The sequence below is a fragment of the Bidens hawaiensis genome, unplaced genomic scaffold (genome assembly GCF_021521415.1).
Source record: "Bidens hawaiensis isolate Kalapana, Puna unplaced genomic scaffold, B.hawaiensis_p1.1 tig00036779_1, whole genome shotgun sequence".
Classification (NCBI taxonomy): Eukaryota; Viridiplantae; Streptophyta; class Magnoliopsida; order Asterales; family Asteraceae; genus Bidens; species Bidens hawaiensis.
The window spans coordinates 93,653-106,408 of record NW_027496422.1 but is presented as its reverse complement, the minus strand read 5'-3'; the positions used below and the strand labels follow the sequence as shown (position 1 = coordinate 106,408).

The 12,756-nt window shown below is 33.5% G+C and overlaps 1 protein-coding gene across 1 annotated transcript; it reads left to right on the top strand.

The window, feature by feature from the left end:
• The first annotated feature begins 827 nt into the window (after window positions 1-827).
• Window positions 828-5,319, top strand: LOC143588816 (protein ANTHESIS POMOTING FACTOR 1-like). Its single transcript, XM_077069729.1, has 10 exons — window positions 828-944; window positions 1,038-1,138; window positions 1,325-1,428; window positions 1,497-1,563; window positions 2,684-2,783; window positions 3,643-3,759; window positions 3,842-3,979; window positions 4,039-4,120; window positions 4,252-4,301; window positions 4,861-5,319. The coding sequence occupies exons 1-10, from the start codon at window positions 870-872 to the stop codon at window positions 5,005-5,007; spliced, it is 981 nt and encodes a 326-aa protein (XP_076925844.1). The 5' UTR covers window positions 828-869; the 3' UTR covers window positions 5,008-5,319.
• Window positions 5,320-12,756: the final 7,437 nt, after the last annotated feature.

The following is a 12,756-nucleotide window of genomic DNA, read 5'->3' as shown; positions in this document are numbered from 1 at the left end:
ATTGAAAGCTATATAATAAAACATCATAACCGGGATGCGTTAGTTAGGAGAAACATTTCGGTTGTCTCAACCGCGTGTCCGGTTTGTGAAAAGGAGGAGGAATCAGTTGACCATGTTTTTATAACGTGTGAAGTTACTCAAGTTTTGTAGTGTTTAATTTCCCAATGGTGCAAAGTCCCTTCAATTTATGCATTTGGTATGCAACACTTGGTGGATCATCATAAACACATAGCGGCTTCAACAGAAAAGTCTAAAGCTTTTCACGCGGTGTGCTTGATAAATATTTGGTGTCTTTGGAAGAAGCGGAACGATAGAGTACATAATGGTAACCCAGTTATCGCACATAATGTGTTTGAAGAAGTCAAAGCTATTGGTTACTTGTGGGTTAAATCTCGGTCAAAAAGGAGGGGCTTAACGGTGGAAGATTGGCGTAGTTTTCGATGGAAATAGGATTGTGTTGGTGTTTTTTGCTGCTGGTGTTGGTCTGTTTTGACTTGTATTTAGTGGATGTATTATGTCTAGCTTCTTGCTAGTTTGTGAATACAAAATTTTTGTTGGTCTTTCAAAAAAAATAAAATAAAACATCATAACTAATTTGGACTTTTGTATAAAACCCCAACACAGCTAAACTGTAAAACCAAGCCATCATTAACAGTTGGGTTCAAGATTTAACCTAAAAACCATGAAAAATCAAACCGTGAGATTAATTTAATTTAGGAGAACCTGAACCCTTTATGAGAGTCTAAACAAGTGTAGAACAGTCTGGTCTAAAACCCTGTAGCAAAAACCTAAACCTAGAATATTGAATTAATTGGAAGGAAGGAAGGAAGGAAGAGCTCATAATAATAATAATAATAATTGCATTGAAGATGAGGAAGACGTCATCGTCGGTGAACGATGGAATCATCAGCAGCATGTCAATTGGGGCTCTCTTCTCAGATTTCGTAAGCTATCTTTTTTCTTTTTCTTTTTAAATTAAATTATTATATGAAAACTACTGCTTTTGTTATATGAACATATATAACTAACTGTTTCAGGTTGGAAAGATCAATGCACTTGATTTCCATCGTACTGCCGATCTCTTGGTTACAACCGCCGAGGACGATTCCGTTCGCCTATATGACATTGCTAATGCCAAGTAACTGACTATTTCTTTTCTTTTTATCTAACCACTTTATAATGCCCAAATCGATTGCATATGTTACTTTTAATTTCATCATCATTTTCATATTTTGATATAATGTTTATGAAATTAGTAAATGATAACGCTAGCTAGCTACCCACTAGTATAGTATGACCCGTTCATTCATCAAACTAATCACAGGTTACTAAAAACTACACATCACAAGAAACACGGTGCCGATCGTATATGTTTTACCCACCACCCTAGTTCTGTCATATGCTCTTCAACGCGCAATTTCGATTCAGGTGCGCCTAATCATGAAGGACTTTTCCTATTTTCAATGATTAAACAAATACTTGCTGCTCTTTTTCAGAGTCTCTGCGTTACCTATCCATGTATGATAATCGTTGCCTCCGTTACTTCAAGGGGCATAAAGATAGGTTAGTCTTTTTATCAACTTGATGCTTTAATTTTTTACAAGCACATGTCAGTCTGAAAATTTCCAACTTAATGCTTTAATACATCTTAATGGTCAAATTTCTTGATAAGGTTTCAAAAAAAAAAATAAATAATAATAATAATAGTTATGCAAGTTTGCGTTTTTCATGATTTCTGGCTTCTGCTTTTGGCTTGGAACTAGAAATATGTTGAAATTGCCACTCTGGTTAGTTATGCAACTTAATGCTTTAATACATCTTAATGGTCAAATTTCTTGATAAGGTTTCAAAAAAAAAAATAAATAATAATAATAATAGTTATGCAAGTTTGCGTTTTTCATGATTTCTGGCTTCTGCTTTTGGCTTGGAACTAGAAATATGTTGAAATTGCCACTCTGGTTAATTTATACTTATATCTTTGTAGAAGATTAAACTTTTGTTTGGTCAGTTCAGGCAAATTTCCTTTTGTCAATTTCATTTATTTACAAATGGGTCGGTTGGGTAATGCTTTATCTCCTAACAGGTAAAAAATGTAAAATAAAAAGATAGCTTTAAAGAACACATGTCAAATAGGGCTGAAAGTTGCCAAGAATGTACTTTGAATGCATAAAATCTTCTAAATCGTTTTACTCACAATTTGGATTGTAATTGGAATAATATAGATTGGAGTATTGGACACACATTAACTACTTAATTAAATTCGTAGAGTTTTAACCCATACCAATATTTACGTGTTTTAACTTTTTGCCCAAGTTAACTATCTTTCCACGTCTGTTCTTTCGTGATAAGAGGCTTGTTCCACATGGTAATGGGGAAGACCAAAGAACATTTTTTGTCAGACAGAATTTTGTGCACAGTATCTAACTTTGTTTTTTGTTTTAAAATTATTTATACTGTACTTGTATTATAATTGAGCTTTTGGTTTACAAATATGGATTATTTTCTTGACTTGCCATCTCTTGTAGTCTGGCATTCTATAAATCTGTTCTGCTGAAGGGTATCATGTTGAATGTCAATCACAACCCTTTGTGCATGCTTTTTAACTGGCCTGTAATGGACTGATATGAAACATAAGCTACTAATTAATTTTTCTTACATTGAATTTTTCTTACATTGGGTGTAGGGTTGTGTCCTTATGTACATCTCCAGTTGATGACAGTTTCATGTCTGGTTCTCTTGATCACTCTGTCAGGATATGGGATTTGCGTGTGAATGCCTGCCAGGTTGGTGTTTATGCTTTATTTTTAGATATTGTTATTTGTGTTTAATAAGTTAATCAATACTGAACTTTATTCAGTTTATTATTCCAGGTTTATCTAGTTTCCTATTTTTAGCCTTAGTCTTAGCCTTGTATCTTATAAAAGTAAGGGCCATTATCTCAAGAGATAATAAACACACGAACACACTTTCTATTAATTTTTTATACTTAATGTGCTGAAAGTTGCAAAAGTAATAGACTACATCTTTAATTTAGTTATTATCTGTTTACATTGGAGAAGGGGGGGGGGGGGCTCAATATATAGGAAACAAACCCTAGAGAAACCTAAGTCGGGCTTGTAGGCTAAACATATTTAACAGAAGTGATTGCAGAACTATACCATTGCAATACTAGTCTTAACAATATATTTAGTAATGCGATGAAGGTTTTTTTATGCATTTGATTAATTTTGGATGACTTTTTGTTCATTTGACCTGTTCAAATCCTTTGATCTGTTTGTTCTGGTAATCTGGTTATATCTTATAGCTTATAAAGTTTGACATGTTAGAGATAAAACATAACCCAAATTGACTAATTTATATATAACTAGGTCAAAATTGACACCCTGTTTATAGTTTTCATTTAACTGATAGTGAAGTGAACTCACATTGGTTTGATACGTTTGCATGTCCATTCTAAAGCTACTTTGAATTGAGTACTGTTTTTCTTTTATATCTTACTCAAAAGTGCACTAGTTATAAGAATATATATGCATTGTAGAAGATGGAAGTCAAATATGAACACGTTTTTAAGTAATTTTAGGCAAATCAGTTTCTATCAACTAATCATAAATTTTTTAAAGTAGATCTATGGTATTGATTCAGGGAATTTTACATCTAAGAGGTAGACCTACAGTTGCTTATGATCAACAAGGCCTTGTATTTGCTGTATCAATGGAAGGAGGTGCTATCAAGTTATTTGATTCACGGTCATATGATAAGGTTCTCATCTAACATTTCTGAGAAGAATTAAAAAAAATAGAACCTTTCATTCTTACACCTGAATATGATCATCATTTATTAGGGCCCATTTGACACATTTCTTGTTGGAGGAGATATGGCTGAGATCTGGGATATAAAATTCAGCAATGATGGTAAATCAATGCTGTTGACTACCAAAAGTAACAACATATATGTTCTGGATGCATATAATGGAGAGAAGGTTAGCAATTCAATTTCTGTTTTTATATACGTCTTTGTTTATCAAATTCTCTTACGCAGAGATGTGGATTTAGTGTGGATGCTTCTCCAAACACAACAATTGAGGCCACATTTATGCCTGATGGCCAATATGTGATTTCAGGTAATTTTTTTTTCTTGCATTAAGTTTGACTCTTATAACCTGTGTTGGCCAATGAATTTTTGGGAGAAAAGAAGAATTTATAAAGTTCTTTGTGATATTACAACTGTTTTCAAAATCATATTACATTGCAGGCTCTGGAGATGGAACGCTGAATGCTTGGAGTATCTCCACCGGGAGCAAGGTATTATCACAACTTTTCTCTCATTTTTAGTTTTCTAATAATTCATGCAAGCAAAAATGGAAAGTCTACCTTCTGCCATATGATACAGTCCTTGGTTTGCATATGTAAGGGTTAATTGCATTATTATTCGTAAATAAAGGTGGCACTTTTGACCCATTAAAAAGAACGGGCTAAATAGGTAGAATAAATGCAGCTTAAAAATGTTTATTTTTATGCATTGAACTTCAAGAAAAATTTTAATTCAGAATTCAAATTATCAATGAAATATTACAATTTGTTTGTAATCTTTGACACTAGTTGTGACTTGTGTATGAAGATTTTAAAATTTTGGACAAAAAGTGTTTCAGGTCAACATATATGATTACAAAAAAAGTCAAAAACCACGTTATAATAAACTTTTGAGTAACATAACTTAGAAGGTTGCATGCATTAGTAGCATACATGGGGCGACACTTGATCTGTTTTACTTGTAGGCTTGTAGCTAACTTTCTATTTAATTCATTTGATCTGTAATATTATAAGTGGTCTTTTTTGCCATTAACTAAAATGTGGTTGACAGGTGGCGAGTTGGGACAGCAACATAGGTGTTGCATCATGCTTGAAATGGGCTCCTCGTCGGGTCATGTTTGCTGCTGCTTCTAAGGGGGTTCTTAGTTTTTGGATACCAAAAGATACAAATTCAACTGCCACTAGTTTTGAAAGATAATTTCTGAAGTCGACTTCATAATTTTAGAAGTGGATGACGCAGAACCGAAATCCGAAATTAAAACATGGGAACTTAGAACCAAACTGTATAGTATTGGTTCGGTCCCAAAACTGCATTGTGAACAAGGCTTGAACTTTGGATTTATCACTCTGATCCGAATTTTTGACCAAATGGTGTTCCATTAAAGTGGGACGAGACTAGGGTTTATAGTCTCCAGCTCGGTCTATCTGTTGTGTATCAACTCTCTCACCTTTATGTGAAACACTTCAGATGTTACATCACAAAATTTATCCAGTTTGCTATGTTGCTTTCGGTGAAAGGTTCAAAATGCCTAAAACTTACGTTGGTTATTATGTGAACATAAATTTGAAAAATAGTATGGCATTTCACTTAAGAGTGGATGGCCCACTCAACTCGCTGCCCATGCGAGTAAGCGGGTACTCCGTAGCACCCCCACCATGGCCTTCTCGAGTAATCCAAGTGAGTATTTGTGGTGGCTGTTAGAACTCGTGGCGAGCATGATCAAATTGGCACTACCCACTCGTTAATACAAATATTAGCAAAGTTATATATATCTATAGTATATATAATACATAACTCATGGGCAAAATAAGACACTTAGATTTTAAGTAATTTACAACTTAATTAACAAATGGTACAACTTACATAGCATATGGAATAAGGGCAAAATAGTGTACTTCAATTCTTTAAACGTAGTTATAATATTGTCCTCTCAACTTTAATTATTTTTTGTAAATTTAAGTAATAGTTATAACATTGGTTCTTTAACTTTTAACTGTATATTCTTTTTTAATTTCACATTTAATCAACTTCCACCAATGACTTATAAACAGTCATAATTTTTTCATAGGCTAATATTTAAAAAAAAACCGGCACCATAAAAACGAGAATTTTATTCTCTTTAACTTGAGTATGGTATCGTCTTAGTTTTTTTAGTTAAAAAATTAACATTTACATAGCGGTGTTTGCGATTCGGTTTTGATGATTTTTTAAATAAACAATTAGCAGTAGTTTATGATCATGCAAACCGAAACATAACCGCTAAAAATTGAAACCAAACCATTATCAACAGTCTGTGTTCCCGCTGCATGGCACGAGCACCCGTCTAGTTTTACTATAATGAAAAAACTTATTATTCCTAAGCTACACACGCATTATTTTGTAATAAAAATATTATATATATATATTTAGTACACGTACCATAACCATACCATAATAATAATTTTAACCTTCTCATATAACATGTTCTCTCTCATCTACTCACAACCACTTATAACCATATAATATAATTTACAAATGCTTGATCAAATACAAATAAAATTAATGTGCTAAACATGATAATCAAGTAAAGTAATTATATATACAAGTAGTGTAATTATGTAATTACAACATAGAGTAAGATAATTATATATACAAGTAGTGTAATTATATAATTACAACATAGAGTAACTACTAATTACTATATGTTGTAATTACATTATTACCCTACTTGTATATATAATTATTATACTTGATTATCACATTTAACACGTTAATTTCATTTGTACGTTAACATTTCCTTAATTTACAAAACTCTTTTCACAAATATAATTTACAAAATCATACCATGTAACATTCTCTCTCTCTCTCTCTCTCTCTCTCTCTATATATATATATATATATATATATATATATATATATATAAACCTAACACCTCTCTCTCTCTCTCCAACCTACAAAACACAACCTAACCAAACTTTTTACTCTTATTGACAACCCAAACTAAATCAATTTTGTATTAAATATATATATTTAGTTTTTAATTTATCATATAAAACTTATTATAAATAAAGAAAATATTTATTATCGTTAAACGAAATTTTTCTAAGCAACACTATGTTTTTAGATTTATAAACCCAATACATTTCAATTTCGTTTCAAACATAATAATTTACGTACAAGTTAAAAACAAATCTTACGAACTCATATTTAAAAATACTCCGTTCTAATAAAATTTAAATCGAAATGTTCATAAAAAAATTCTGAAATAATAATTTTTTTAGATTATAAAAAAACAAATAATATAAGTTATTATACCAAAACTATGTTACATTAATAAAACTAATTGTTTGAAAAGAAAAAGAAATGTAAGTCAACAACCAATGGCGTATTGCCAAGTGTCTTTCACTATAATTAAAAAATTCCGCAACCTTGAGTTGGTGGAACGATATGGTCGAGATGTTTTGGCAACCTTTAATGAATTAATAATTATTAAAAAAATAAAATACTCCGTTCTAAAAAAATTTAAATCGAAATGCTCATAAAAACAATCTAATATAATACTTTTTTTAGATTATAAAAAAATAAATAATATAAGTTATTATACCAAAACTATATCATTAATAAAGCTAAAAATAATCTAAAATAATACTTTTTTTAGATTATAATAAAATAAGTTATTATACCAAAACTATAATATTAATAAAACTAATTGTTTGAAAAGAAAAATAAAATTAAGTCATCAACCAATGGCATCTTGCCAAGTGTCTTCCACTATAATTAAAAAATTCCACAACCTTGAGTTGGTGGAATGATATGGTCGAGATGTTTTAGCAACCTTTATGAATTAATAATTATTAAAAGAAATAAAATACTCTGTTCCGATAAAATTTATATCGAAATATTCATAAAAATATTTTAATAATACCTTTTTTAGATTATAAAAAAATAAATGATATAAGTTATTATACCAAACTATATTATTAATAAAACTAATTGTTTGAAAAGAAAACTAAAATTAAGTCATCAACCGATAGCATCTTGCCAAGTGTCTTTCACTATAATTAAAAAATTCCGCAACCTTGAGTTGGTGGAACGATAGGTCGAGATGTTTTAACAACCTTTATGAATTAATAGTTATTTAAAAAATACTCCGTTCTAATAAAATTTAAATTGAAATGTTCATAAAAATAATCTAAAATAATACCTTTTTAAATTATAAAAAAATAAATAATATAAGTTATTATACCAAAACTATATTATTAATAAATTAATTGTTTGAAAAGAAAAATAAAATTAAGTAATCAACCAATGACATCTTGCCAAGTGCTTTCCTCTATAATTAAAAAAAATCCGCAACCTTGAGTTGGATGAACGATATGGTCGAGATGTTTTGACAACCTTTAATAAATTAATAATTATTAAAAACATAAAATACTCTGTTCTAATAAAATTTAAATCGAAATGTTCATAAAAACAATCTAAAATAATACTTTTTTTATATTATAAAAAAAATAAATAATATAAGTTATTATACCAAAACTATATTATTAATAAAACTAATTGTCTGAAAAGAAAAATAAAATTAAGTCATCAACCAATGACATCTTGCCAAGTTTCTTCCACTATAATTAAAAATTTTCACAACCTTAAGTTGGTGGAATGAGGTGGGAGATGTTTTGACAACTTTTAATGAATTAATAATTATTTATTTTTTTTTACCTTTTTTGGCAACCAACCTAAGGTTGGGTTGCTAACAAAAGATCTTTGTTAAGCATTTTGTTTTTTTTTTTTAAATTGGTTGTATTAAGTCTGTTTTAGTACTATTTAAAATGTATATCTCATAGCTAGTGCTAGATCCAAATCCTTCGTCAATGAGGACAAGAATATAGTTAATGACCGAGTTAGGTTATATTAGACATATTAGATTAGATATTATAATAATTGTAGTAGATGGATCTAATTGTAATATAGTCTAGTATATAAACACTCTTGTACAAAATATTATCAATTCAATAATACAAGATCACAATTACACACGTTTAATTTGGTATCAAAGCCATGTTTGTTAACCCTAAATAGCCGCCAAACAACAAGGTTTTCTTTTCCCCCCTCTCATCATCATCATCATCATCATCATCATCATCATCATTAATCCATGGCTCTTCTTGCTGCCTTTACCACACAAGAGAAAACATCCCACAATTCCCACAAGTTTGCTTTTACCCTATCCCCTACAAACTACATGTATTGGAAAACAATGATTCACCCGTTTCTTGTTACAAACAACATGTTTGGCTATATCGATGGAACTATTCCATGCCCCTCCCCTACAATCACAATCGAGGGTTCTGGTTCAGACAAAGATGCAACCCCAACCGTGACCCGTAATAACCTTAATCATGCTACGTGGGTTGCTAATGATGCCTATGTCCGTATGTTGCTTAAATCTATAGTATCTGAAGCATCTTTTCATCATTTTCAGGGGACACGTTTAGGGATCTATGGCTCTCCCTTGAACGTGCTTACGCACCACATACTTCGTCTCGCGAGTTTACCTTAAAACAACAACTCCTAAGGATTGAGATGAAAGGCGATGAAACACATACATCCTATCTATCTAGGGCTCAATAATATGCCAAAGCCCTTTTCAACATCGGTGAACCAATCAAAGACAAAGATTTGGTCATGTTAGCTATCTCTGGTCTTCGTGAAGAATACAATGGACTGAAGTCAAACCTTCTGGTCCGTGAAAAACCCATCACTTTTAATGAACTAACTGGTTTACTTGACCTTGATTTTATGATTCACAAAAATCAGCCCACACTACCATTATCCCAAGCATTCATGGCAGCAACTAGCACCCATCTTAACACCCCTACTGCTGGTCCCGAGAGCCACACAACATCTAACCAGACTCATCTCCTTGTTGTCAAACAATTAGCCTCACAACTCGGATATCACCTCACACCATCGACTCCCTCACAAGCTTTCTATAGCTCTCGTTTTACTCAAAACAATAAGGGACATGGTTACAATAATAATCATGGCCGTGGACGCAATTCCAACAATCGACAAACTGGTGGTAACCGAAGTCGGTTTGAATGGGCCTCTAACACAAACACAGTTTACGGTTCATGCAACCGATGTGGTATTGGTCATATCTCATCCCTTTGTCCAAACAGGGATCCATCAACAGTTCGTACACGACCCTCTGCCAACTTTGCTGACCATCGGTCTACTACATCCACAATTTGGCTCCCAGACACTGGCGCCAATAGCCATGTCACACAAGATCTTGCAAGCTTAGGCACATCAGAAACATATCATGGTGATGATGCTCTTCATGTTGGAAACGTTAAGGGGTTACCTATTTTTCACATCGGTTCCACTCATATTTTCTCACCTCACAAAACTCTTTTGTTATCTAACATTCTTCATGTTCCACAAATTCAACGTAACTTGTTATCTGTTCAAAAATTTTGTCTTGATAATCATGTCTTCTTTGAATTTCACCCTTTTTTCTTTTGTGTGAAGGATATATCTACACGCACCACACTACTCACGGGTCCAACTAAAGATGGTCTATACTCTCTTCTCCTTCCACAACTTCAGTCTATTCGCAAGTCCGCTTTTTCTGCCACGCGTGCTTCTTCAGCTGTATGGCATCAACGTTGGGACATCCTCATCATGAGCTTTTAAGAACCATGTTATCCAAATATTTACTTCCTGTATCTAATAACACTTATAATAATGTTTGCACTTCTTGTCAATTGGGAAAATCTACAAAACTTTCTTTGCATAATTCTTCGTTTCGTAGTAATCATATTTTGGATTTGGTATATTGTGATGTTTGGGGTCCCGCACCCGTTTTATCATATAATGGTAATAGTTATTTTATGTTATGTGTTGATCATCATTCAAAATACATGTGGATTTTTCATTTGAAACAAAAGTCTGATGTGTATTCGGTTTTCAAACAATTTATTTCCATGGTCGAACGACAATTTAATACAAATCTTAAAAATGTTCAAACCGATTGGGGTGGCGAGTTTCGCAATCTTTCCACCTTTTTTACCTCGCTTGGTATCATTCATCGTCGGTATTTCCCTCACACGAGTGAGCAAAATGGCATAGTCGAACGCCGAAATCATCATGTGGTTGAGACGGGTCTTTCCATTCTTGCTCAATCGTTTGTCCTATAACGTTTTTGGCATTTTGCATTTGACACAGCCGTCTATCTCATTAACCGCATGTCATCTCGTTCCAATTCTAGCAAGTCACCATTTGAAATGGTCCACGACCGTCCACCAGATTATTCCTTTTTACGGGTTTTTGAGTGTCAATGTTTCCCGTATCTTCGACCGTATAATCCCCATAAAATGGATTTTCGGTCGATGCCATGTATTTTTCTCGGTTACAGACTTGTTCACCATGGGTATCGTTGTTTAGATCCTACAATCGATCGCCTCCATATCGCTCGCCATGTGCGGTTCAGTGAAAACTACTTTCCTTTCCAGCCACAACCATCACCGAAACCTTCGGTTACCGACTCTATTCCATATACCGCCTTTGTCCCATCTCCACCACCCCCGACAACCGAACCAACATCACAATCCAACCCATCTATCACCCATATAGCTGCCGAACAACCAGCCAACCCCAGCCCGCCAACCACCTCTATGGCTACCGACCAACCAACAAATTCTAGCCCACCGAGCCCACCTGTGACTATTGAACAATCATCTGATCACTCGTCTTCCTCTACCTTCTCCAACAGCCCTATACCCACCCACCAAACACCATTACAAAACCCACTGCCAACACTAAACTCTAATTCAATTCCGACACCACCGCCTCCGCTTCCACCTTCCCATACCCGTCCACCTATTCTTCGGCCCAATCCGAAAAAGCGTGTTCGATTCGATCCATCTGCCTTTCAAACCATCAGCTCACCACCCGACACCGAACCCACCACCTTTACCGCTGCCAACAAATACGCGGAATGGCGTCACGCCATGGCTGAAGAGTACTCAGCCCTTGTTAAGAATGGAACATGGTCTCTTGTTAAACCTGTTTCTGGTGCTAGCGTTATTGATTGCAAATGGGTTTACAGGATAAAGCGAAACAAACATGGGGCTCATTCTCGATATAAAGCCAGACTCGTTGCTAAAGGATTCAATCAGCAACCAGGTGTTCATTTTCATGAAACTTTCAGTCCGATAATAAAATCCGCTACTATCCGAGTTGTGTTATCCTTAGCTGTTACCCACAAGTTGCCCATCTGACAACTGGACGTTCAAAATGCGTTCCTTCATGGGAACCTTGAAGATACAATTTACATTGGGCAACCACAAGGCTTCATTGATAAGACAAGAACTACTCATGTTTGTAAGCTTCACAAGACTCTTTATGGCTTAAAACAAGCTCCCCGGGCTTGGTTTACTCGTCTCTCGACTGCCTTACAACGGCTAGGATTCATGGGTTCTAAAACAAATACTTCTCTTTTTATATACAACTATCGTGGTACACTTATCTATTTTCTAGTTTATGTGAATGACATAATTGTGAATAGGAACAACTCGGATGCCATTAACAAGATTGTTGCTAAACTTAGTGCTGAATTTGCTCTTAAAGACCTCGGTGACCTTGATTATTTTTTGGGAGTGGAAATTGTTAAACAAAGTTCATATATCATTATTTCACAAAAGAAATACATTCAGGAACTTTTACAACGAGCTGGTCTATCCATAGTTAAGCCGGCTGAACGTGAGAATCAAGTAGAGTAATTATACATACAAGTAAAGTAATTATGTAATTACATCATAGAGTAATTACATAATTACTCTATGAGTAATTACATAATTACTCTATGATGTAAATTACTCTACTTGATTCTCATGTTTAGCACGTTAATTTCATTTGTTTGATCCAAACCCTATATATATATGTGTGTGTGTGTATGGTGCA

What these genes read in the sequence shown, in the direction of transcription:
- LOC143588816 (XM_077069729.1), top strand. Translation starts at nt 870, where the DNA reads ATGAGGAAGACGTCATCGTCGGTGAACGATGGAATCATCAGCAGCATG. An exon ending in GGGCTCTCTTCTCAGATTTC is followed by an intron (nt 945 to 1,037) that starts GTAAGCTATCTT and finishes TAACTGTTTCAG; the next exon opens with GTTGGAAAGATCAATGCACT. An exon ending in TGCGTGTGAATGCCTGCCAG is followed by an intron (nt 2,784 to 3,642) that starts GTTGGTGTTTAT and finishes GTATTGATTCAG; the next exon opens with GGAATTTTACATCTAAGAGG.